The following is a 27,820-nucleotide window of genomic DNA, read 5'->3' on the forward strand; positions in this document are numbered from 1 at the left end:
CGTGCCTGTAGTCCCAGCTACTCCGGAAGGAGGCTGAGGCAGGAGAATCGCTCGAACTCCTGGAGGCGGAGCTTGCAGTGAGCCGGGATCGCGCCACTGCACTCCAGCCTGGACGACAGAGCAAGGTAAAAAAAACAAAAAACAAAAACAACAACAAAAAAAACTTGATCCGTGAGAACAAAGTCATCTTCATTTATTTCTCTTTCCAATCACAGGTAAAATAAGTCACAAAATCTTTTATTTTATTACAATGCCATTGTTCTGTTTTTGAAGTCCTGGAAGAGGTAATAACAGAACCCCGGAACTCAGCCACTTCGCCCAGGTTAGACCCCTACTCAGCAACTCCAGTGCTGAGGACAGGAGACCGAGCGCCGTGGGCCCCCGGCCAGAACCGGCAAGACGCTCTCGCGAGAGTCTTCCAACCGCCGTGAGCTCTCGTGAGCACTAGTTCTCTTCTATCTCAGCGCCCCCACAGGTCAGCACCTCCCCGCCGGCTCCCTCCGCTACCGCGGGCCGGAACTTTTGTCGATAGGAACGGGTTTGCACAGTTGAGTGTTGTCGGCCGGCGTGAAGGAGACTAGGGGGCCATCCTCTTCCTTTCGCCGTCGCCGCCGCGGAGCGGAGTCGAGCCGAGCTGATTTGATCGAGGAGCGCGGTTACCGGACGGGCTGGGTCTATGGTCGCTCCGCGGGCCGCTCCGCCGGCTGGTGCTTTTTTATCAGGGCAAGCTGTGTTCCATGGCAGGGAACTTTTGGCAGAGCTCCCACTAGTAAGTGATCTTACGTCTTCTCACCTGGGGCCGGTTTTTGGGGGGCTGTGAGGAAGGGGCCTGCGACTCCCTTGGGCCTGGATCCCGGCTCAGTTCCGAGTGCCGGGGTCCTCAAGGGAGACGGCAGCGGCCAGAAGCAAGATGCTCTTTTCTGAGGCGACTCCCCTCCCCGCCCCCAGCCCGTTTCGGGGAGGGAAGGATCTGTGAGGGGGAGGGGTGGGAGAGAGTTTAGTCTCCCAGGAAGGAACGTTTCAGAGTTTAATTTCGGATTTTTAGTTTAACTAGGCCGCAGGGGGTCGGATAGAGTGGGCACAGGTACGGGAAGTGTGACTCAGCTCAAGACTGTGAGGCTACCTGTTCAGGACAGTTGTGGCGTGCTTTTGCTTGGGATTTCTTCGGGTGATTGGCGTCGTGGTCTTTTGTCATTCACTGTATATCTTGAGTGGATTTAATATTCTGAGGAGAGGAGAGAGTCTGGCTTGTTTCTGCCTACTAACCTCTTCTTGCCAGTACTTTATGTCTAGATGGAGTTTTATATTGATAAGGTATAGGGCAGGTGCCCTGTAAACTTATCCATTTCATTAGCCTGTGCCTTATATTTTGTTTTAAAGGCGTATTTTTCCAGTGATTTTGTTTCTCTATTTCTTTAACCTTTTTCATGAATAAGTTCTTGTTTCTGTCAGTGACTATGTGAGAGCTAGAATAATATTAAAAACATTTATCTCTAAATACATTTGTTTAAGCAGGCAGGAAGATGCGTGATGGGGTTAATTGAACATTGAGTAGGCTTTCCACTGTATAGTTGAAAGATGAACAGAACTTGACAAAGAAGGTATCTTAGTATAATTTTTTATGCTAAGAAAGCATTAGTAAGTAATTTAAATTTCGATTCTGTGAATAGGATCTGTTCCTGATGTTCATTTTTTAGCCCTTTGCAAGGAGAAAAAAGAAACAATGAACTCGGTAACCTATTTAAGGAAAAGCAGGTTTTCCTCTTGCTATAAAGTGATTCTGTGGAGATGACATGTTAAAGAGGCAGGCAACTGATCATATGTGTATGTGTGTGTATATATATGTGTGTGTGTGTATTATATATATGTTGCATTGTTTTCACACACTGAAATATTGCTTGGGCAGAATTAAAGTATCGAAAGTTTAGGTATTGGAGTTAGAGCTCCTGAAAAAAAAATTTAGGTAGTGGAGAAGAGAGATTCTGATAAACTTTGAAAGAAGCTGAGAGAATTGACAAGTAGCTGACTGTTGATTTGTCAGTTTTTCAACTTAAAAAAAAGCTCCTACCTTTTTTCAATGGTGTTCTCATTATGCTTTCATTTATTCATAGCGTTATAAAAACATTTTTTCACTTTTCAAATATAAAATTATTACAAAGTTAAGTGTACTTCTTTGAAACTATTCTCCCAATTCAAATACTCCTAAAAGAAGGGATCACTTTGCCTTGCTCAGATCCCTTGAGCAGTCATAGAGTTTCTTATCTGGAAAAGGTAACAAGTATGGAAGACAAGACAATTCTGGAAAAACAAACAAAAGATTTTGAAAGGCCATTGTTTTAGCTGAATTTGGTGAAAGAGGGCAATTGACATTAAATATGCTATATTTCATGCTTCTAAGATGCATATTTTCACACTTTAACATCTTTGAAATGAGCATGGCAGTTTCTTTCATAGCATATGAAATAATGATGAATCCAAGATGTAATCTTAAATTTGATGAAATGCAGTATTTATAAATTTTTTTAGTTTATCCTGCATACACAGCTCTGAGGAAAATTCATAAAATGTTTGTGAAATTTATGAAATTTATCTTTTTAAAAACATAAAATGACTCTGTGGGGATGAAATTAATTAGCAAACCACAATGTAGTTGAAGTAGAACAAAACACAGTCTGTGACCAAAATGAACTAGAAGGGGACTAAGTATTTGCTGGGTTGATTGAATGCATTAATGAAGGAGTAACAAAAATAGAAACTACAAAACTAACTGTGGATACTTTATTGTGTGAAAAAGGAAACTGAAAATACAGTTACTTAATATCTATAAAATAACATCATAATATTACCATATATGGAATGTAACCAAAGCTTGAATGTATTAGAAAATCAATATCCTGAATAATTGAGAGATAATAGAAATATTCTATTTAATAATACTAAGAAGGAAACATGAAATAAGCCTAAAGAAACAGGAAGAAGATCTAAAAATAGATAACGCTGATGCTAATATATTAAAAGGAAAAAAATTATAAAAGATCATTCTTAGAGTAAACAAAAACAGTAGACGAAACTACTGCTAGTTAAATCAGGGGAGAAAGGAATGATACAAAAATACAAAATTAGGAATGAGAAAAGTAAACCCAAGGGTACTTTTGGGTTATCTCCAGGGTTTTAAATTTGAAAGCCAAAGCAAGTTAAGAGTATTACCCAAGAGCTATGCCTTATTTCATGGGTAAATACATCTTTCAAGAGAATCTCCTTTTGAAATTGTTCCATTTCATACAGAAAGAAGAAAAGCTTTCCTTTACAAAGCCATGATAACACTTACAGAAAAATCTAGTAAAGGGAACACTAAAAACAGTCTCACTTTTGAATACTGATGCAAACATTGTAAATGAATTATTACCAAATACAGTCTAACATTACATTGAAAGTATAAAACGTGACAGTGGATTTTATTATAGAAATATAGTCAATGAAGCAGTAAAGGTATTAAAAAACTAATGCAATTCAACATTTATCCTTGACTAAAGCTCTTACTAAAACAGAAACAGGATGCTTCCTTAACATGAAAAACATATCAAAGCATCAGCAGTGGTAAAACATTGGGATAATTAGGGTGCCTATTTAAGATTTTACCAGTATACTAGTGAATACAATTGATACAAAGGAGATATAGAAAGAATGACAAAACAATGACAAAATTATCAATACGTGGAAATAAAATTAATGAGAAAACTCAGTTAATTGAGAAGTTATTAGAAATAATAAAGGTTTAATAAGGTGACCAGTTATAAAATACAAAAATAAAAGCTTTTTAAAAATGGATAGAGAAGTATAATTTACATTAGCAACAGAAAATATAAAATACAGAGGGAAAAATATAAAGAAATATACAGAACCTGTAGGAAGAAAACTTTAAAAGTCCATAGTGGCACATACAGATTTTAATAAAGTTTGAATTCTTGGTAAGATGTCATTTCTCCCTATATTGATCTTTAAATGTAATGCAATCACAAAATTTGAATGGATATTCTTTTTTAGGACTTGACATAATGCTTCTTAAGTTTGGGTCTTAGAATAATAATTGTGATAAAATGTCAGAAATTTTCAGGAGAATAGTAGCAAGGAAGTATTTTTCATACCAGATATTCATTACTTAATTTTCTGTGTTTTAAAATAGCACAGCATATGAACAAGAAAAAAAATAGGAAATTATAAAGAAGATCCAAGTATAGTGATAGAATTATAAATCAGAAGATAACTTAGCGCATTTGGATAAGCATTTGACAAAATATTTAGCTGGATCCCAACTTTATACTTTGTACCAAAATAAATTCCAGATGGATCATAAATTGAAGGAAAAAAGCCCTTAAGGGTATTAGAAAATATGGGTGAATTGTTTATCATTTTGAATCAGGAAAGACCTTGCTATGCCTGACAAACATGAAAGTAAAAGATAGATTTAAGTAAGTGATTCAGATTTCTGTATTACAAATAATTAAATACTGAGAGATATTTAAACTTGGGAGAAATTTTGCACTTATTTGTCAAACAAGTGATTTATTATTCATACTGTACAAATTTTAGATGAGAAGAATCTCTTAATCATTAAAAAAATTGGTAATGCCATTAGAAAAATGGTCATATTAGAATTAACATTGTACAAAAGAAGAACTGTATATGACCAATAAAGACATAGAAAGATGTTTAACCTCAAAAGTAAACTACAGGGAAAAGAAACAGTGACGTACTACTTTGCCTTTAAGTTGCAAAATATTTAAAAGTGGCAGTAACCCATAGGATTAATTTTTTTTTTTTTTTTTTTTTTGAGACAGAGTCTCTGTCCACCAGGCTGGAGTGCAGTGGTATGATCTCAACTCACTGTAGCTTCCACCTCCCGGGTTCAAGCAATTCTCCTGTCTCAGCCTCCCAAGTAGCTGGGACTACAGGCACACGCCACCACGTCCAGCTAATTTTTGTAATGTTAGTAGAGACAGAGTTTCACCATATCGGTCAGGCTGGTCTCAAACTCCTGACCTCAGGTGATCGGCCCACCTCGGCCTCCCAGAGTGCTGGAATCCCAGAGTGCTGGAATTATGAGCCACCATGCCCGGCCAGGATTAAATATTGTACAATTCACTCATGAACTGTTAATACAAATGGAAATTGGTATAATGTTTTTGGAGGGTAAACTGACAATGTGTATCAATAAATTACCAGCAACACTAATCCTACTTCTGGGAAGTTATTTCAAATATATTATTAATCAAATATGCAAGGAGAATTACAAAGATATTCATTAAGAAGCATATCATTCAGGAAATAGTAGCAAGGCAGTATTTTTTTATACCAGCTATTAATTACTTAATTTTCTGTGTTTTAAAATAGCACAGCATATGAACAAGAAAAAATAGGAAATTATAAAGAAGATCCAAGTATAATGATAGAATTATAAATTAGGAAATACCTCAGCGCATTTGGATAAGCATTTGACAAAATTTTAGCTGGATCCCTACTTTGTACCAAAATAAATTCCAGATGGATCATAAATTGAAGGAAAAAAGCCCTTAAGGGTATTAGAAAATATGGGTGAAAAATGATAACCTATATTTGCATCAGTAGAGATTGGCTAAATAATGATCCATCCATAAAGCTGTATGAAAGACTGCTGAACAACAAGTTAATTGACATAAGACTTGGAATACATATTGAATGACAAACACAGCTTCAAGATCGTTTTTTCTTTGAGTCATGTCAATTTCATATCTCTGGTTAAAAATAGCACACTTGACTAGGCAAGAGGAGGAGGCTATCAGTGTAACACATTCTGAGGCAGTTTTTAATATAATTAGATTTGTGAAGTAAGGAAATTAAATGCCATAGTTACCCATGAACAGCTGAAAAACTATATACTTCCTCAAATCTAAGCGACCATCAATTGGTGCCAAATAATTCCACCGTTATCTTATATCACTAAGAAAGAAGAAACATGCTGCCAATTATAACACGAAGGCATCACAGATTGTAAGACATATCTTGATATCAGAGTCAGAATCAGTGAAATACAAGCTGGTAACAGACTAAGGAGGAAGAAGGAAAAGATTAGAGCAGAATTTTTTTCAGGACATATTTACATTTATTAGTGAGATAATTATTAGTCACATTTCAAGAAATGTGAGAAATAATTGTCTTTAAGGTTATGTTTTGCTCTTTGTACTTCTCAGAATATGAACAATGTGTTCAATCTTAGAGTGTTTTCCCTGACCTTGCTTGTTGATTTTCTGTAACATGTCTTTTCTAGTTTGCAATGGATTTTGGATAAACAAGATCTGTTGAAGGAGCGCCAAAAGGATTTAAAGTTTCTCTCAGAGGAAGAATATTGGAAGTTACAAATATTTTTTACAAATGGTAAACTTTTTAAAAAATTGTTTGAGATTGTATAGTTGGTTACCTCTGAATTAAAATGTTTTTGTGTGGTAATTTGTAAACTGTTTTAGTGCATACCTAACATTTTTATTTATACAGGTGTTCTTTTTACAACGTATTCATTTCTGTTTCTTTTTAGTGATCCAAATAAAGTTTTTTGTGTGAATTTTACATATTACAGGCACTTAAGACAATTTAGAAGTGTTACCTAATCTCCCTAAGGCTTTGTAATAATTATTAGACCCAGTTCACGGTTGGCTAAAGCAAAGTACTTTGAGGATAAATGATTCTTTGGATTGGCATCCTGTAGTGGTCATGTCTCTTAGAACTTTGAAGGGAAGAAGATTAGGGATATATCTTTACTCTGACATGTAGTAGGTTTGTCACATAATTTTTTTAACTTTCAGTTCACTATTTTGTAAACTTATCTCTCTGGTTTTTTTTTTTTTTTTTTTTTTTTTTTTTTTTTTGGTGAGCCGTATAAAGCTAAGTGTGGTAATCTTAGCACTTTGGGAGGCAGAGGTGGGTGGATCACTTGAGGCCAGGAGTTAGATGAGCCTGGCCAACATGGTGAAATCCCCTCTCTACTAAAAATACAAAAATTAGCTGGACGTGGTACACAAGAATCACTTGAACCTGGGAGGTGGAGATTGTAGTGAGCCCAGATCGCACTACTGCATTCCAGCCTGGGCGACAGAATGAGACTCTGTCTCAAAACAACAAAAAAGTGGTAGTGTTAACAAGTTTCATAGGTGTCTAATATTTTCTTTTTATATTTATTTTAAAGATAATATGAAAAGCATTTAAAATATTTAGAAGATAGAGGGGAAATACTTATTCAACTTCCTTAATGGATGGATAATTTTTTGCTGTGGGGCAATTTCTGTTTTGTTATTGTTTTGTTGTTGTTTATGCATACCTATATATTTTCTTAACACATTTGCAAATCCTAGTGTTAGACCACTGTGACTCACATAGAGCATGTGTAGGTTTTTCCCTTTGTTAAAAATGAACATAATTATGATTTAATCAATTGGAAGTTACTGTTCAATGTTAATATTATAATGATACCAGAAGATACATTTAAAATTTCATTATTTACCTTTTAGTTATCCAAGCATTAGGTGAACATCTTAAATTAAGACAACAAGTTATTGCCACTGCTACGGTATATTTCAAGAGATTCTATGCCAGGTAGGATTATTTTTATTTTATTTTATTTTATTTATTTGAACTCTTATCTAATGTTGATGAACCTTAGCACAGTGTAAATGAATCATGTGTCTGCCATAGAGTTATCTTGATTTTTTCCCAGTGTGTTTTCTATATGAATGATATTTAACTTTGTTTTATCATATTTTAGGTATTCTCTGAAAAGTATAGATCCTGTATTAATGGCTCCTACATGTGTGTTTTTGGCATCCAAAGTAGAGGTATAAAACAATTTTCTGTTCTTCATCAAAGTATAGTCAATGTATGTTGGTTAATCTGCCCCAGTTTTCACATTGCCTGTGTCAAATTAATAAATGGTAATGTATGCAAAATACTAAAATTGTACAAAATCAAAGAAATATATACATATCCTTATATATTCACTTAACAGACACATATAGCACTTACTGTGTACCAACTGACTTAATCTTCCTAACAAACTGGAATGCATACTAGTAGTAGTCCCATTTTATAAATGAGGAAACTGAGACAGAGAGAGATGAAGAACTTGCTTAAGATTATACAGCTAGTAAGTGTCAGAGCCCATGTTTGAACCATGGGAGTCTCTTTAGCAATCCTGTGTTCTTAACTACTTTCCTCTGCTGCCTTTGAGACATTTATTGTTTGGCACTGAGTAGTATTCAGTAAGTACCACAGCTTGCCTACCATAACCTGAGAATGTCCCTTATGCTTCTCACCCATATACTTATCTTCTCCTGTCTTCCCTCCCATCATCCTGATGATTGGCTGCCTACCAAGCCAGAAGGAAGGCAAGGATTAGGGGAAGCTATAGCTATATAGATTCTAACAAGTAAAAGTTGAGGTTATGAGCGTAGAGAAATTAGGTGAGGGAGAGAAGATAGATAGGAACTTGCAGCAGAGACTGAATTTCTGTTCAATTTTTTTACTTTTGTAGTATTTTCGAAAAAGCTTAGCTAAAGTCCAGAAAATAATAGCAGATATTGGCTGTTTTTCATAAATAATTAATGTAGTCTTTGGTGGTGTGAAATCTTTGCATTATGTTTCTATTTTTGGATAATGTCTTAGAGTTGTATTCTTAGAATTGTATTCTTGAATACTGAATGTGATTTTTACCTAGTAAGTTTATATTCCTTTTGGTACCTACTTTGATTTAGTTTTGTTTTAGCCATGATTTAAGAATATCCATGACATCTTTCCCAACTATTACCTAAATAATGACAATTGACTCTGTTAGAAATAATATTAAGACAAGCTTTCTAGAAGTTTATGTTTTCTAATTGTGAGTGGTAGTTTAAGAAGGCAGAATCAGCTTTGTTTTTGTTAAGTTCTTTAATGGAAAAGAAAGTGTCTATTAAAGGTCCTTATGGATTGAGTTTTCTGATTCTAATAATTCTAATACTACATAATATTTGATTTTATTTAAATATTACTAGGTAATAATTTAATTTTAAGTCTCTTAAGCACAGGCAGTATGGCGGACCAAGACAAAAAATCTTTATAAACATTTAATCTTGTAGATTAATTTGAGGATTTTAATCTATCTTATTTGTTAAATATTGTTATTTGATTTACTGAGTAGAACTCTGTGATGTGATTTACCAAATGAAAGTTTTCCCTTTGAGTTTTGGATAAAGAATTATTCCTAGGCTGGGTGTAGTTGCTCACACCTGTAATCCCAGCACTTTGGGAGGCTGAGGCGGGCGGATCACCTGAGGTCAGGAGTTTGAGACCAGCCTAACCAACATGACAAAACCCCGTCTCTACTAAAAATACAAAAATTAGCCGGATGTGGTGGCAGATGCCTGTAATCCCAGCTACTAGGGAGGCTGAAGCACGAGAATCACTTGAACCCAGGAGGTGGAGGTTGCAGTGAGCCAAGACTGTGCCACTGTACTCCAGCCTGGGCAACAGAGCAAGATTCCATCTGGAAAAAAAAAAAAAAAATTATTCCTGAGAAAGAGAATGTAGTCTTTCAGATTTGGTGGTAGCATTATTATTATTATTATTATTATTATTATTTATCTCTGTGACCAAATCTTTCTGTATTTTCTCTAGTTTTATGGAAATTTTATAGAAATCTCATTTAAGAACATGTTTCAGGCTTTTACTTTTTCTTTTCAGTTACTATAGTTGGAGGTTTAAATGTAAAACAAATATGTTACTACACATACATTTCCCCTACACAGGATAAGGATGTAGGCTGAAGGTATTTAAATAGATTTTTAGTTTAGCTCCTTTTGTTGGATAAGAAACCAACTCTTGATTTTTTTATTTTAAAATGAAGTGAAGGCTTTAGGAATCTTAGGCAATAGATGAAATAGTGTATATAAGGTGGATCATAGTAAGTTTTAGTATTTTCACAACGGGGGTTATTCATTTGAAAGAGGAAACGGGAACTGACTTTGGAAGTCTATTAATTAAGGTTTATCTTATTCACAGATGCGACTGTTTTATCATAAAATGGCATGAAGTATCTGTTAGTACAGGTTGAATTGAATAGGAAACATACTTAGTATTCTTGCAATTAAGTATAGAATGTAAATAATCTTCTTGGAAACTAATTTAAGTCCTAAAACTGACACTGTGACCTTAAGATTTGGTTTCTAATTTGGTACTTTTTATTGTTATTAAATTACAAAATTATTTTAAAATTTGTCTTAAGTTGTAGCAATTTGGGGGAAAGGTAATACAGGCAGACTATCCCTAATCTGAAAATCCTAAATGCTCCAAAATTTAAAACTTTTTGAGCGCCAACAGGACATTCAAAGGAATGCTCATTGGAACATTTTGGATTTCAGATTTTTAGATTAGGGATGCTCAACCAGTGTAATGCAAAATATTCCTAAATCAGAAAAATTTCTGATCCTAAGCATGTCAGATAAGCAGTAATCAACCTGTACATTTAGGGGTTTAAGTACTTCACGCCTCAAGTGGGTAGAAGGTGAACAGAATGTAAACAGGGGAGCAAGGAAATCCTGTTTTGAATAGAGTTCAGATACCCTTAGATTCATTGGGTTAACATGTACCTGCTTTTCTTTCTTTAGGAATTTGGAGTAGTTTCAAATACAAGATTGATTGCTGCTGCTACTTCTGTATGTAAGTGCAAAAAGTATATCTGCTTTAAGGATGTAATTCTAAAGAAAGCTCCAGATTACACAGAATTTTTTTTTTCTTTTTTTTTTTTTAGTTTATGAGACATATGAGAGATTGGTTGGCTTTATTAAATTTCCTGAGGATACCTTTATGTCTAGTGTATTTGGCAAAAAATCGAACTAAAAAAGGTTTTTTTAAAAAAAGTTATAAAGATAATACTTGTAATGTTAAAATGGATAGTAATAATCAATCCAAAAACATCAACTCAGTGGCTTTTTATCTTATAAGAGTAAACAAAAAATTATGTTTTCTAGTTTTATTATATTGTTTTCTAATGACTATTATGTCATTCTTATGGGTGGATATTAGTATCTATGTGCAAACCCGTTCCTGTGTTGTTGGGTTGTTATGAGGACCAAATGAGTTAATATTTATAAAGCTTTTAGAACAGTGCCTTGCCTAGTATGTTACTTTGCTGAGGCTGCTGTAACAAAATGCCACAGAATAGGTGGCTTAAACAACAGAAGTGTATTTTCTCACAGTTTTAGAGCGTGGAAATCCAAGATCAAGGTGTCTGGTTATTCTCACATGGATCTTTCTCGGAGCACACACACTCCTGGTTTGCCATCTTCTTCATGTGAGGACAATAGTCTCACAGAATTAGGCCCCACTCTTATGTCCTCATTTAATCTTTTTTTTTTCTTTTCTTTTTGAGACAGAGCCTCGCTCTGTTGCCCAGGCTGGAGTACACTGGTGCCATCTTGGCTCACTTCAACTTCCGTCTCCCGGGTTCAAGTAACTCTCCTGCCTCAGCCTCCTGAGTAGCTGGGACTACAGGCATGTGCCACCATGCCCAGCTCATTTTTTGTATTTTTTAGTAGAGACGGGTTTCACCATGTTGGCCAGACTAGTCTCAAGCTCCTGACGTCGTGATCCACTAGCCTCAGCCTCCCAAAGTGCTGGGATTACAGGTGTGAGCCACTGCGTCCAGCCTGTTCTCATTTAATCTTATCCCTTTAAAGGCCCTCTCTCCAAATACAGTCAAATTCTGAGGTACTAGGAGTTAGGGCTTCAACGTATGAATTTTGGAGGGGGACATATATTGGTCCACAATACTCAGTAAACTTTAGGGGCTATCATCATCATCTTCAATGACAACAACATCATTATCACTGGAAACCACTGTACCAGTGCAGTGGCATTGGTACCAAGATAAAATACAAGGAATTTAAGGACAAAAAAAATAAGACAGACACATAAAAATATTAATACAGAAGGAAATAAATAGTATAAGAGAATTACAGAGAATGCTGTGAATGTTTTGGGTGGGAAAAGGTTGCTTCATGAATCCAGAAAGGATTAAGTAGAATTTGGTGCAGAAAGTTGAACTGGGGGAATGCAGGAGATAGACAGTCTAAGAATATTGAATAGTTTAGTCAAATAGGGAAAGCTCATGAGTTAGATTAACTGTATGTTGAGTAAGGAAATAGTGGGGAAAAATCCTTACCTGACTAATATCAGCTAATAGAAGGCCTTCAATGCTAAATGAAGGAATCTGCACTTTGTTCTATTGACAGTAATGAAAGTTAGTTAGTTAGTTATTTGAGACAGAGTCTCGCTCAGCCACTCAGTCTGGAGTGCAGTGGCACGATCTTGGCTCACTGCAACCTCTGCCTCCCACGTTCAAGCGATTCTCCTGCCTTATCTTCCCTAGTAGCTGGGATTACAGGTGTGTGCCACCACGCCGGGCTAATTTTTGTATTTTTAGTAGAGATGGGGTTTCACCATTTTGGCCAGGCTGGTCTTAAACTCCTCACCTCAGGCCTCCCAAAGTGCTGAGATTACAGGCGTGAGCCACTGTGCCTGGCCAGTTTTATTTATTTTTACACATGCGGGTAATGCTGGCATTGTACATTAGGAAGGTAAATCTGACAGAATTATGTAAGATGAATTGGAGGAGAGGGCAGGTAGAGTTAGACAAATTTTAAAGTTATTTATATCCCACAACATGGATGAACCTTGCAGACATTATGGTAAGTTAAATAAGCCAGTAACAAAAAGACATATTGTGTGATTACACTTATGTGGAATACTTAAGAGTAATCAAATTAATAGAGATAGAAAGTAGAATGATAGGGCTGGAGGAAGGGTGGTATAGGGAGTGATTGTTTAATGGGTACAGAGTTTCAGTTTTGCAAAAGTTTTGTGTATCTTAACACAATTTAAAAACAAAAACCTTCTGAAATACAGTGAAACTGCAAACTGTATTGAGTGCTGTCACTTACCACAGGGTGCTGTGAGAAATAAAACCTAACAAGTTTAAAGTGGAAAAAATAATTTTTAAGTTGCTGAAATCATCCCAGTGAACACTAATGAAGGCTTAAACTAATATTGGCAGCCAACAAGAAGAACAAACGAGCCAGATTTGAGCAATAGAGTGAGCAGGACTTGTAAAAGGAAGGGATTTAAGAAGAGTCAGAAATGTATTTTGAGGTTTTTTGCCTGGGGATTGGGGAGCTGTAGATGGTACCGAAAAAGAGAATAAGTGAGTTCTTAAAAGAATTAAATTTAATCTTTGACATTCTAACCATAAATATGTCAGTAGAACATCCTCTTAAAAATGTGAGGCCAGCAGTAGAAATTTGGAATTTGATAACATTTAAGAGTTGCACAGGCCAGGCATGGTGGTTTCTGCCTATAATCTGAACACTTTGGGAAGCTGGAGCAGGAGGATTGCTTTAGAACAGGAGTTCAAGACCAGCCTGGACAACATAGCAAGATTCCAACTCTGCAGAAAATTAAAGAAAAACTAACTGGGCATGGTGGTACACACCTGTGGTCCTAGCTACTCATCTGTAGTCCTGTCTACTCAACTAGGCTGAAGTGGGAGGGTTGCCTGAGCCCAGGAGTTCAAGGTTGCAGTAAGCTATGATTATGCCACTGCACTCCAGCCTGGGCAACGGAGTAAGACTCTGTCTCTAAAAATAAAAATAAAAATAAAAGAGTTGCACAATGTCTTATGCTGCATAAAAAAAGTTGTGAACCAAAGAAGAAAACAGATCTTTGAGAGAGAGCATAGTGTTATTAACAATGTGGGGGTAGAGGTAGAAGCCAGATTGCAAGAAATTAAGAAGTGAGTAGGTGCTGAGAAAGGAATAGTCTAACTATATTACAAATATATGAAACGACCTCAGTGAAAGGAATTGGGGGAAAGGTGTTGACATAAGTAGCTTTGGAAATGATTAGAGTGTAAGAGTAAAGGCAAAAGGAACTACACATAAGCACTGTACTCTAGTTGATAAAGTTGTTACCCATAGGTGTACAAGTTAACAATTCTGATAATGTTATACATGTATATGGGAATTAAACAATTACGTAAATCAATAGCAAATGTTTGAGAGCCGGGTTTCTCATTGTTGGAGTGGGAATTTACAGATAAACAAAGGGCTGGAAACAGCATGAACTCCTGTACCTTAATACAATATGGATGGTTACATATAGAAATACTTATAGATATGTGTATATAAATGGGTTAATGTGTGTATTTCTTGGCTTTCTCAGCTGAAAGAGTCTATAAGCAATGACATCCCAGTAGCGGTGAGCTCACCTAGTACCCATGTCTTGGTTTCTAATAAAATTCTCCAATAAAAGGTACCAGGGCTCCTTGGAGAAATGGCTGATTCTAGGACTGGGGCAAGAAATACACAAGATGGACCTGGACCATCTCATAATGCCAGTAATAAAGAAGTATTCAAAACAAACAAGAAAAACAAAAACCTACATTGATGAGGATATGTCAGAAGGATATAGGAGCCAACTAAGAGAGCACTGACCAAAACTGAAATAATTTGACCATCAAAATTTTAAAAATAGCATTGGGTAATAACTTAAAGTATAAACTAAATATCCATGAGTCCATACTGATATAAATAAATGAAGGAGAAAAGACATGTCTTCCATGCTGAAGAATTCCAAATAATATATGTAGCTACCCTGCCCTCAAGTAGAGGGAGCATAACTCCCACTCGTAAGGTGTTGGCTATACATGTGTACATATGGAAAGGGAGGAGAAAAGTAACTTTACAGTGGGGAAACCTGACAAATACTGCCTTAGCCAGGCGATCAAGGTCAATAGCAACAGTGATAAATCACATTAATACCATGTATCCTTGATGTGATATGATGAAGATGGTACTTTGTGGTCTTCCTGTCAAAAACCCATGTTCTCTAGTCTAATGAGAAAAACATCAGACAAATTCCAGTAGAGGAGCATTCGACAAAATACTTGACTGGTACTCCTAAAAACTGTCAAAGTCATCAAAAACAAGGAAAGGCTAGAAAACAGTCACAGCCAAACATCCTGAGGAAACGTGACAAATAAATGTAATGTGGTATCCTAGATGAGACCCTAGGATAGAAAAAGGACATTGGTACAAACTAAGGAGATCTGAACAAAGTACAGAGTTTAGTTAATAATAACATTTCAATATTGGGTCAGTAATTGTATCAAATGCACCATACTAACGTAAGATGTTAGTAGTAGGGGAAGCTGGGTGAAGGCATGTCTTAGTCCACTTGGGCTAATATGAGAAAGTACCATAGACTGGGTGGCTTTCACAACAGACATTTATTTCTCACAGTTCCGGAGGCTGGCAAGTCTATAACGGTGGGTATAAGAGAACTGTGCATGATCTCAGTTTTTGAGTCCACAAAAATAAAAGGCAGAGGAATATAATGAGGTAGAGTTTGTTTTGCTTTTTTCAAGGGAAGTTTGAGCATATCAGTATGTGATGGAAGATTTACTGAAGGAGGAAAGGTTAAAGATGAAAAAAAATAGTAGGAGTTATCAATTGAATAGATGATAACAAATGTATAAGTGGTAAGACAAACAATAGAGAGGAGGGAGGCATTTTTCTCCAAGTTGAAAGAAAAGGATTAAAAGATAGAAAAAAATGCAGAGCAGTTTTAGCGTGGAGTAACAGATATGTTGTGACAGTATCAGGTAAATATATTCTCAATAGAGGTGTTAGTGTCCAGGTCCAGGGGATGGGGATGTAGATTTGTTTTATATACAGAGGTAATTTTACTTTGTTGATTGTCTACCATTATATAAGAACCTGTTTTCCTGGTATACTTTACATCACAAGGATTTGTAAAACTCAGAAACCTTAATAGGTACGTCTTAATTTAAATAAAGGAGAGAAGAAAGGAAAGATTATAAATTTACTAATGTCAAGTTTAAATTTTTCTAGGTTTCAAATCCTGGCAGATATTACGCATCTAAATTAGCTGTAGGGCACTTAATTTGCAAAACAAATCTTTTTGAAAATATACTGCATAGACGGAATGGAATTTCTTTTCTTTTTTTTTTTGAGATGGAGTCTCACTCTGTCACCCAGGCTGAAGTGCAGTGGTGTGTTCTCAGCTCACTGTACCCTCCACCTCCCAGGTTCAAGGGATTCTCCTGCCTCGGCCTCCCGAGTAGCCGGGACTACAGGCGCATGCCACTACACTTGACTAATTTTTGTATTTTTAGTAGAGATGGGGTTTCACCATGTTGGCCAGGCTGGTCTGGAACTCCTGACCTTAGGTGATCCACCTGCCTTGGCCTCCCAAAGTGCTGGGATTACAGGCATGAGCCACCGTGCCTGGCTAGAAATGGAATTTCTTTTAATTTCAGTGAGATCACTTGGGCTTTGTGCAAATGGAAGCTGACACCAAACATTTTTTAGGACCTGTCAGTAAATACTTGGTTGAATTGAATGTGTCATAATGGCTTGAATACAATTTCTCAAATAGTACTTATATGTATATGCTCACACCATTTTAAAGAGATGGGGGATTGATGGTTAACATTGTTTTTTCATTTGTACTTTAGTGACTAACCAATAAAGTAATAGATAATAGAGTACTACTTTATGTGTTACTACTACTACTTTGAGTAACTTTATGTGTTACTCTAGAGTTTAAAACTCTAGAGACCTTTGCACATATATTAATGCTTTTATTAAAATATATATTTTGATAAATACCTGGTCATTGTAAAAAGTTTAGAAAGTGCAGATTGGTAAAAAGTTCTTAAATCTCACAGATAACCACTGTTAACATTTTTTTGGTATACTATCCTCCCAATATTTTATATGTATATGTTTTACCAACTATATATATTGTAAACACATATGTAACCCCCGTGTTCCTTCTAAGCGCAATCACTGGAAAACAGAAGAATACCATTCTATAGCTAAAAAGGTTTTAGAAATATAAAAGCCAGTGATTTTTTTTTTTCCTGATCTTTTTCTTTTTTAAACATCAGAACCCTTTCTCAAGGTAGTAAATATAAAATTGAAGCTGTGTAGGGTGTCCTGCCACCTAGTCTTTCCCCTTCCCTGAAAATAAATAAAAATCTGTGTCCCTAAGTATTGCCAAGAATTCCTACTGAAAATAATTTTGTTCTACCCTCTAATATTCTGCTCTATTAAAGGAATTTTGAGTTAATTCATTTCCCATTTTCTCAGTTTAAATTGTTTTTTGTTTTTTTTCTGCAGTAAAAACTAGATTTTCATATGCCTTTCCAAAGGAATTTCCTTATAGGATGAATCATGTAAGTATATGGTATAAAATAGAACACTTATCAAAGCTATATATAAATTAGCTCTATACTATATTAGACTAAATTTAGTAGTTTCCTAGAAATGGCAGTTTCAAATATTACATAAATACAGACATTATTCTAAATTAAAGCTAAATAACTTTTACCATTTAAAAAAATACTTCATAGTAGTGATTATCAACCCTGGCTGCTCATTAAATCACCTTGGGAACTTGTAAATAATACTGATGTTGGATCCTTTCCAGAACAACAAAATCAGAATTTTCAGGCTTGGGGCTCCCAACATTGGTACTGTGTAAAAGCTCCCAGGTGATACTACTATTCAGCTGGGATTAAAAACTAATGGAACAATATGAAATATAAGGTGAGTTTTTATTGACATTTTAATAGGTATGTCCTTTTTCCACCTTGCAAGGGATTTGTTTATTCTCTTTAAGTTACATTTTTTTAATTAAGTAGAAATAATTGTATTAGAAAGTATACTGGAAAATCTGATGGTTTTACAGGATATTTTAAATAAAAGTGAGTAATAAGAATGATTGTGAGAAGCTGGCTTTTCCTTACAAGGATTAAAATCTTTATAATCATAATTGCATGTATAATATAGTAATTTTTTATTGCAGATATTTATTTTAATATAAACTATGTTTATTGTCTGGATTTTAAAAACTTTTTAGTAAACATTTTTAATAATTACTATAATGTCTGTAATTTATGTTAGATTAAGTGGATGGACTTATCTAATTTGGTTTCATATTAACATTTCATTGATAATCTTTGTTTTCAACAGATATTAGAATGTGAATTCTATCTTTTAGAACTAATGGTAAGTAAATCTTCTGTGATTAATAGATTAAAACATTTTTAAAATTTAATGAAGTTGGAAATTATTTAAAGAAATTATTTTAGGGAGGTACATTTTAAAACCATCCACCTGATATGTGATGGTGAAATCATGGTAGCCTATTTATATTAGCATCTAGAGTCTCTCTGATGCCTGTAAAATAATTTGTATATCCTACTTAGGGATGAGAAAATTTTTCTGTTCTATAGTAAGTAACTATAATGAAAGGATTACAAACAGACAAGTCAGGACATTAAACCACCGTAAATTATGTGCACAATTTGTGTGTGCGTGCAGTGTTATTTAAAGATAGATTATGTCTTTGGCAGAATTCTGCTCCTCCAGTTGGGAATTATGGATTTATAGGCTAATAAGAGGTTTCAGTGTGTTGCAGATGTGACACTTTGAGTCTCTAAGGGAATGAATGGATGCTGACTGACTGCCAACCGATTTATCAAGGTATATTCCAGAGAGAGCACTGCCTTCACTATTATAGTAGAGTTTAGGGCTGTCATACTGCTTGCTTAAGAGAATAAAAGGGAAGCAAGCATGAGTTAGTGAAATTCACTTTGAAATACACAATTACAAATCAGTTGGGTAATGATAACATTTTTGTGTTGTAATAAATCTGTTTTTTATACATACACATTTTTTAAACTGTTTCTAGGATTGTTGCTTGATAGTGTATCATCCTTATAGACCTTTGCTCCAGTATGTGCAGGACATGGGCCAAGAAGACATGTTGCTTCCCCTTGCATGGTAATTAGAACAGAAGTTATTAATAGTGTAACGTGTTATTAGATAGGAAGGTTGACAATTAAATATGAAGTCCAGTATATTTAAAGTCATTAAACTATTGCCCCAAGATATTTTATGTTGAGCAAAATACCACTTGTTGAATTTTAATAACTATAGTGGTGTAAATGCCAAAATGAAAACAATCCTAAATTATCTGTTCCATAAATATACCTATTGAAATTTAATTTTATACAAAACACAGACTGTTAACATAAAAATTAAGACTGAAGCTATCTTTAAAGTAATCAGAATACTTTTTGGTAGTATGCAACATACATACAAATTTACTGTATAATTTCTGTTTTTCTAATTTGATTTTTCAAAAATTAGAAAAATGTGTTTATAATTTGTTATGAGATTTTGAAATTTAAAATATATTTAGCTGTAATTTTATTCATTGATACGTGCTTATTTGTTATCACATTCATGTATCCATCCTTTTGCCTTGATGTTTTCACTTTTATAGCTGTGCTTCAGTAATATAAAAGGAAATAAATGTGTGCAAAGATGAGAAATCTGGCCCTCTCTGGAGGAAATGTACAACCAGATGAGGTAGTTCTGCTTTCAGTAATAATATGATTTACATTTCTATAGGAGGATAGTGAATGATACCTACAGAACGGATCTTTGCCTACTGTATCCTCCTTTCATGATAGCTTTAGGTATGTAAGCATGGTGTGCCTTTATTAGTTAAATTAGTTATAAACCTATTTAGGTCATCCTAAACTAAATTTCACCCTGTTGTACTTTGTGTTTTTATGTTCCATGAAGTAATAGACTAATCCTTGCATGTGAACTTTCAATAATATGAACTGCAACTGTCACAAATCAGGATTATTATTCCCCCACCCCCTTTTTTTGGTAAGTTTTTTTTTTTAAACCATTCAAAATAGTTTTAATCAGTGTCTGAATAGAACATATTTGTTTATTTAGAGGGAAAAGTTCAGAATTAAGCCAGCTAATATTAGTTGTAGCATGTAAAATAATTGGGCCTTTCATATCTTGAGCCCAAACAAGTACTCAGAGGTTGTGTAAAGGAGCATCTGTGGTCCATAATGCTTGGCTGGAGGAAGAAGTTAGATACATTCATTCTACTGTCTGTGGAAAGCAGTGCTGTAATGGGTGGAGTCAGATAGTCCTAGGCTTAAACTTTACTTCCTTTACAATTGTGGGAAAATTATCTGACCTTTCCGTGTTTGTTTCCTTAATTGTAAAATGGAGAGAATACTAGTAATTCCACTGAGCCATTTGAAGAATTAAATGAGATAGCTTGTACAGCACCAAATAATGCCTGTTATATATTGGGCACTTGTTAATTTTGTTCCTTTTCCTTCTGTTGATTTTTTTTTTTTTTGAGATGGAGTCTCGCTGTCTCCCAGGCTGGAGTGCAGTGGTGTGATCTCAGCTCACTGCAACCTCTGCCTCCTGGATTCAAGCGATTCTTCTGCTTCAGCCTCCTGAGTAGCTACAGGAGGATTATAGGTATGCACCATCATACCTGGCTAATTTTTGTATTTTTAGTAGAGATGAGGTTTCACCATGTTGGCCAGGCTGGTCTTGAATTCCTGACCTCAGGTGATCCACCCTCCTTGGCCTCTCAAAATGCTGGGATTACAGGCATGAGCCACCGTGCCCAGCCCCTTCTATTGATTTTTATAACTCCATCCTCTTGATTTTCCCCTCTTATTTTCCATTGGTTTGTCTTTGTTCAGTTGTTAATTATTCCTTAAATGTTGATGTTTCTTGGCCTTCTTACATCAGGGCTGACAAATAGGTTATACTTACACTCCTCTATTACTGGCAGCTCCCTGAAAGGACTGGATTTGAAAGGATTTTTGAAGTGGTGTCTGGGTTCAGCGGGTACGAATACTGGGATCTCTATAGGTAGGAAGGAAGGGATAACAACATGTGTCACATCTTTGCCATCCCTGCAGTTTTCTTCTTGGGTACTTTCCATGAGATTCATGGCTTCTACTATCACTTATGTGCTGAAACATTTAAATTTCTTTATTTAGCCAAGATCTTGCCACTTTTCAGTTCTTTATATCCATCTTCCTTTTACATAGCTCCACTTGGCATCCCAGCAGCACCTCAGCCTCATGATGAGGATTGAGCTCATCACTTTGCCCCAAAATATGTTCCTCCTTTTAATGTCTTTGCCAGCTTGGTGAATAGCACGAGTTATATACCTTAGTTGGAAACCCAGCAGTTAGGCCCTTTCATCTCCCTCAATACCCACATGTAGTTGTTTACCAATACATTTTGTGCCTTCATCTCAATTGTTCCTTCTGTAATCTCATAGTCATCTCATTTCTATCCATGTTACCACAGCAGTCTCCTAACTGGCTTATTAGCCTACAGCACTCCCACCCTCAGAGAGCCTGTCTATCCTCCAAACTGTTGAGTGAAGCTAGTGGTTTCACCTGGGGATAATTTTGCCCTGAGGGGACATTTGGCAATGTTTGGTTTTAGTTGTCATAACTAGGGTAGGGTGCTACTGGCATCTAGTGCGTAGAAGCCAGGGATGCTGCCAAGCATCTTGTAGTATTCAAGACAGTATCAGAGAATTGTTCAACCTAAGATGTCAGTAGTGCCAAGATTGAGAAACCTGGAGCCAGCCGAATTCATCTCCCAATTGATATACATACTATTCTCTTCTCCCACTCTTATTTTTTTTTTTTTTGTTAAGACTTGGCTTAGATATCTCCCAGTGACCCTCCCCCACCCTTTCGGCATCACCTCAGTCTGGGTTTAGGATCCTTTCTCGATCTCCAGTGTACTCTATGCATGCCCATGTTAATAGCATTGTCCACTGTATTTTAATTTCCTGTTTTTATCATTTCAGTCCTTTAGTTTTTTAACCCCTTCTTGACTTAAGCCCTACTCATAGCTTTGCTTGACTTAGGGCAACCAGTGTGTCAGTTCACATTTGAGTTGCTATTTGCCTAGAATGTCATCCTTAGCAAAGACATATGGATAACCAGACCAAGGAGTATAACTTAAGCTGGGGTCAGTTCAGGATATCCAGGCTGCTCAGTAGAAATTGTTTTAGGCAAAGTTGTGATGTAGATTGTTCTCTTTTGTTTATATTGTATATAACATATATAACTAATTTTGTATACAGTATATTACATTTTTTTTCTAACTTTTATTTGATTACAACACTGAATTCTGTAAGGATGTGCCCAGCTTTCACATAACTTGATCATATGCTAATAATGAAAAGGAAGAAAAAAGACGAGGCAACACTGCTTTTAACTGAAATGTGGAAATATAGTCAACATTGTTAAAACCTAGTGTATTAATTGACATTTTTGTTTGTTTTTTCGCACTGACTTCTGGGTGCAGTTTAACTGCTGCTTTGTACACTACTCAGAGATAACTTCCCTTTTCCATTCTCCTCACTGAATGTTTTTTCTCTTTAACTTGCCTGACTCTCAAGGCAACTGCACCGTGACTAGCACGCAGCGAGGACCAGATGTCAAGAACTTGATGTAATTAGTAATTTTTTCTGTCTCGGATTACATTGTTGAGGTGGTCAATGGTAACTCTCATATGTAGCTGTTTAATTTTTTTTAAAGAGTGTTGGAAAATACACAGGAAATTTTTTAGTGAAAAATCTTTGTTAGGTCATATTCTGTGTTTGCAGTTAAACATGGATAGTTGTCTTTCATTTTCATTTCAGCTTGCCTACATGTAGCCTGTGTTGTACAGCAGAAAGACGCCAGGCAATGGTTTGCTGAGCTTTCTGTGGATATGGAAAAGGTATTCTGTAAAATTCCCTTAGTTGTATGTAAACTTGAATGTTTAAAAATTAATGTCGTATGTACTTATCATGAGCCTAAAATCTTATGATGTCCACCAGGCTAAGAAGATTATTGGTTACAAAATATTAAGAAACATGGGCGGGGTGTGGTGGTTCATGCCTGTAATCCCAGCACTTTGGGAGGCCTAGGTGGGCGGATCACCTGAGGTCAGGAGTTCAAGACTAGCCTGACCAATATGGTGAAACCGCATTTCTACTAAAAATACAAAAATTAGCCGGGTGTGGTGGCATGCAACTGTACTCCCAGCTACTCGGGAGGCTAAGACAGAATTGCTTGAACCTGGGAGGCGGAGGTTGCAGTAAGCTTAGATCATGCCACTGCATGTGAGCCTGGGCAACAGAGCAAGACTCCGTCTTAAAAAAAAAAAAAAAAAAAAAAAGTTTGGTAGGAAGACTTAATACTGATTATTTAAGCTATGTATCTCTTTTCAGTTTAGGATTAAACAGAATGGTAAACTTTTGGTTTGATTGGTTGCAAAGTAGCCTCTAATTCCCAGGATTATTTTAAAAGCTCCCTGGTAACCACTGAATACTACTGTGAACTTCTGTAACATAACCTATCTCCTGGCAAAGTGGCTTTTGCTGTGTTTCTAGCTTTTGTGCTCAAGTGTTAGATGCATTAAAATTAATCCTAAGGTTAGGTTCTACTCAGGTGGGAAAAAACGGCTAATTTGGAAACTAGTTATTTCAAATTTGTAGCTGCCAGTTTTTGAACACCTTAATGTATGTGTAGTTAACAGAGAATCAAAACATCTTTTGTGCACTACCCCCCCATTAAGTTGTTTAAAATAATTTATACTAGAGGAGTGTGCCCTATAATGGTATATTCCCTCATGATTAGAACCTTTATTCTTAGTATGTTTCCGTTTAAAAGATATCATCAGATGGAAGGAAATCAACTGCAGAGATAGATAAGAATGGACAATGCACACATGCTGAAAAATGAGAGGCTAGAAGGAAAATCCTAAACAGCATTGTGGTGAAAAATACTGCTTTCAAATTTATCAGGATTTAAGGACAGAGACTACTCTTTTCTGAGGGTTGTGTAGTAAGTGATGCGCACTCTTTATATAATAAATGTTGCTTGTTTTTGCCACTGAGAACTTCTCAAATATTTTCTTCTAGATTTTGGAAATAATCAGGGTTATTTTAAAACTATATGAGCAGTGGAAGAATTTCGATGAGAGAAAAGAGATGGCAACCATTCTTAGTAAGATGCCGAAACCAAAACCACCTCCAAACAGGTACTTTGTAGACTTTAATTATTGATGTCATTTAATTATATATCATACTTACCATATTTTTCTTAGATTATGTTGTTTTGTAGTTTTTAAAACATTTCTTCTAAAACTTCATGATCCATGTTAATTTAATTTTTTAAATTTGTGATTTGATTGAAAATGTCTCATTTTAAAAAAATCGCTAATCTGATTAGTAACTTTTCCTAATGCAGTGAAGGTATATTACAGGTATCTCTCAACATATGGTCATATACCATAAATTTAAAGCTGACAGAATTAGGCAAGTTCATCTGAAATTCAGGGCAGAATTCAGAACTATAGTAGTTTCATGTCAGTTTGACTCTGTGCCATCTTTTTTTTTTTTTTCCACTGCCAGCTATTTGTCCTGTTTTATAAATTTCAGTAGCAATTTTCAAAACTTTCAGTGAATGATCTGATATTGTAAAGATAAAGAATTTTGGTTTTAGAGTGACCCTAAGATCCACAGCACATAAGAATATATTTTTGCTAATAATGAATCACCTGTGCTAAGAGGGTTTTTGCTGTTGTTATTGGGTGTGTGTGTGTGTGTGTGTGTGTGTGTGTGTGTGTGTGTGTGTTTTAAGTAAGATCTATTCATTTAGTTCAGTGGTTCTCCGCCCTCACTGTGTATCAGTTCATGTGGGGCAGGGAGAAAAAGTCAGAAGGGAAATAAAGAAATGCCATCCATTTTAATTGTTTCTTTAGAAAAATGATTGTTATATAACAAGATAGATTTATGGATTGCTACTGATAAGTTAATGTTACAATTTGGAAAAAGTTAATACTTTATTCAAGGAGCTGTTTAAGGCAGTCATTCAAACAGCTACCTTTGGATGCATTTTTTGCAGAAATTCCCTGAGTGATTCTCCACTAGTGGCAGGGCCTGAAGCTGCAAGATGATGGTGGACAAGATAAGGCAATAATCCTATTGCCAAAGTTACTGGTATTTTCAGTTTTAGTTATTTTTAAGTATTCAGCATTTTTATTTTAAGTATTCAGCATTTTCCAGGAAATTACCATATTTCTTGCTGACTTATAAAGGTTTGCTATATTTATGTATGATTTTATTGTGCCTTTGGACAACAGTTTTTTTTGTTTTTTTTTTTTTGAAGAACACTTCTTGTTTTTCATAAATAGTAGGAATAGGATTTTATATGTAAGACTTAATTTTATAGGAAATTTGTTTAGAAGAAGCTGTAATCTCTATGTTGAGTGATACCTGTAATAACAATGAAATCCCATACCATAAAGTTTTTGAGTATATATGGACACTAACTTCCAGAATGTTTGTTATGTGTGAGGGCACAAAGTTATATAAGAATAAAAACATAAAACCAAATGTTAGTCTTCTGGATTTTAATTTTTCACATGTCTTATAATGAGGAATGTCTTTATTTTGTATAGTTGTGCCACAGAATAATGAATTTAAAAGTCAGTAGGCTTATCAGGGTGTAAAAATGGATCTTTTAATTGGTATAAAATCTTTTTCTTCCCCATTTGAACAGTGAAGGAGAGCAGGGTCCAAATGGAAGTCAGAACTCTAGCTACAGCCAATCTTAAAACATTCCGAAGAATTCCGTAGTGGACCACTTGGAAATAAACCATTGGACAGATTTCAGTAATGTCTTCAGTGGAACACAAATGAAAATGAATAGCTTGTTTCTGTCAAGCATATTGGAAAGTGATTTTATTTTTGCAAAATAAGTTTTTCTTTAATATGATTCTAGTACATAATTGATTAAAATCTCTTGATTATAAATGTTTGGAAAGGTTCTAAGGGGACCTACAGACAGACATACATAGACATTTCAAAATTAATAGCTTTTGATTAGTATAATATTTCTTAATTTGGATAATAAAAATTGTAGCTTTTTATTAAGCCAGGAAACATGAAGCATAATTTGTTTAAAATTCTCTTTGGTCGTTGAGGGACCAAAAAAGGACGTAAAATTTACAGTCAATATATGAGGGTTTTTTTCCCTCCATAAGTTTAACTTTAAAACTGTATTTAAGGAATCAAATCTTACAAAATCCTGGAAGATTTTGGTAATGATGTTGATAATTTCAGGGAAATTAATCAAGTACCTATATTGATTTAAAAGTATATTTTACTCAATAGTTTGAGGATCTTGCCATGGAAGATACTAGCCCAGCCTAGCAGAAAAGTGCAATATGTATAGCATACTTTGACATTTTAAACGTTATAGTCCATAACCATTTTGAAATGCTGGGCAAACTACATGAAGTTATTTATAATTAAGTCACAGCTAATCAGGCATTTTGAAAGCTTAATTGGATTCAAAACCCATAATGTTGGAATTTGGTAAAATTTTAACGTTGATTTTTACTGTGAAAAGTTTTTTATAAGATATACACACCCTAGTTTAATGTTGTGTCTTGGTGTGGATTTACAAATTTACTACAGGTATTCTGAACCAGGAACACAATCAGGTTTCAGGCCAGTTTGATACTGGCTATCCTTAATTCTAATACGAGAGTAGGACATCATACTAAATGTTATGTCAGTGGGACTGTACTGTCTGTGGAACTTAGCAAATTAATCATTTTCTTCAGACTTGAAGGAGAGTAAGAAATAAAATTTGGAGTCATAGGATATTGATGTACAATTTAAGGATTAAACATTTTTAATCAATTGTGGATGATGGCTTATTAAATTAAATGTTGACTTCCTAGTATAAAACTGCAAGAATAAAAGTAACTTCTCCAGCTGTATCGACTAGTGTCTTGAATTTATCTTTTGAATTTGCCTGATGTTGTTTTTTGAGAATTCTTCCTTTAGTTAAGTGTTAAAGCCTTTTATAGGTTGTCAAGGGGGTAATTTCAAATCATTTATAAACATTTTAAATAGAAAATATATTCCTGATGGAGAGTATCAGATGAACTGGAAAGGGAGACTATGTGTAAAGTCAAGACTGATAACATATATAGGTTTCCTAGGCTTAATAAGAAAAAAAGCTCTCCTCAGGTCTGAAGGAATTAATGTTGGGCTTAGGTAAGACCTATAGTCTTTTAAGTTTTTATTTTTAAAATTAATACCATGCCTCATAGTTTTGTTTTCAATCTCTTATTGTGGAAAATTTAAAACAACATACAGGAATAAAGTAATGTAAGGAACCTCCATGTATCTATCATCCAGCTTCAGTAGTTGTCAATTTATGACCAATTTCATTTCATCTAAACTTGCACCCACTTTCCCCAGTTTGCCATCCCCCATGTTATTTTGAAGCAAATCCTAGATATCATGTAATTCATAAATATTTCAGCATGTATTCCTAATAAATAATAGTTCTTTTAAAAAACTGAAGGTATTATTGTGCCTCAAAAAGAATTAGTAAAAATAATATCGGATTTTCAGTTATTTCACAAGTATAAAAATTGTCAAAGAGTTCTAGTCGGGATCTAAATAAGGATCACACATTACAATTTATTAACAAATCTTTTGTCTTTTTATTATTTTATTTTATTTATTTTTTTTTAGACAGAGTCTCTCTGTGTTACCCAGGCAGGAGTGCAGTGGCGCAATCTTGCTCACTGCAACCTTGGCCTCCTGGGTTCAAGTGATTCTCCTGCCTCAGCCTCCAGAGTAGCTGTGGCACGTGCCAGCACCCCTGGCTGATTTTTTGTATTATTAGAGACAGGGCTTTGCCATGTTAGCCTGGCTGGTCTGGAACTCCTGACCTTAAGTGATCTGTCCACTTCAGCCTCCCAAAGTGCTGAGATTACAGGCATGCGCCACTGCACCC

General features: G+C 35.2%; 2 protein-coding genes across 5 annotated transcripts in view; one reads left to right on the forward strand and one right to left on the reverse strand.

Annotated features, from left to right (window-relative positions):
* Positions 1–27,820, reverse strand: part of LOC102115356 (thiosulfate sulfurtransferase like domain containing 3) — a 57,675-nt gene that overhangs the window by 10,023 nt on the left and 19,832 nt on the right. The gene's annotated exons all lie outside the window — the stretch shown is intronic.
* On the forward strand, positions 605–26,789 carry CCNC (cyclin C). Of its 4 annotated transcripts, XM_015449049.3 has the most exons (13): positions 605–769; positions 6,305–6,411; positions 7,539–7,623; positions 7,793–7,862; positions 10,668–10,719; positions 17,262–17,317; positions 18,117–18,152; positions 18,838–18,929; positions 19,563–19,630; positions 22,654–22,733; positions 23,920–24,038; positions 24,905–24,999; positions 25,562–26,789. In XM_015449049.3, the coding sequence occupies exons 1-12, from the start codon at positions 738–740 to the stop codon at positions 24,954–24,956; spliced, it is 849 nt and encodes a 282-aa protein (XP_015304535.1). In that variant the 5' UTR covers positions 605–737; the 3' UTR covers positions 24,957–24,999; positions 25,562–26,789. The 4 variants fall into 4 exon arrangements, with proteins under 4 accessions (XP_015304535.1, XP_005552351.2, XP_073893511.1 ...); XM_005552294.4 differs by lacking the exon at positions 24,905–24,999; XM_074037410.1 differs by lacking the exons at positions 22,654–22,733; positions 23,920–24,038; positions 24,905–24,999; positions 25,562–26,789 and adding an exon at positions 19,740–19,824.

The sequence above is a fragment of the Macaca fascicularis genome, chromosome 4, assembly GCF_037993035.2.
Source record: "Macaca fascicularis isolate 582-1 chromosome 4, T2T-MFA8v1.1".
In the NCBI taxonomy this organism is placed as follows: Eukaryota; Metazoa; Chordata; class Mammalia; order Primates; family Cercopithecidae; genus Macaca; species Macaca fascicularis.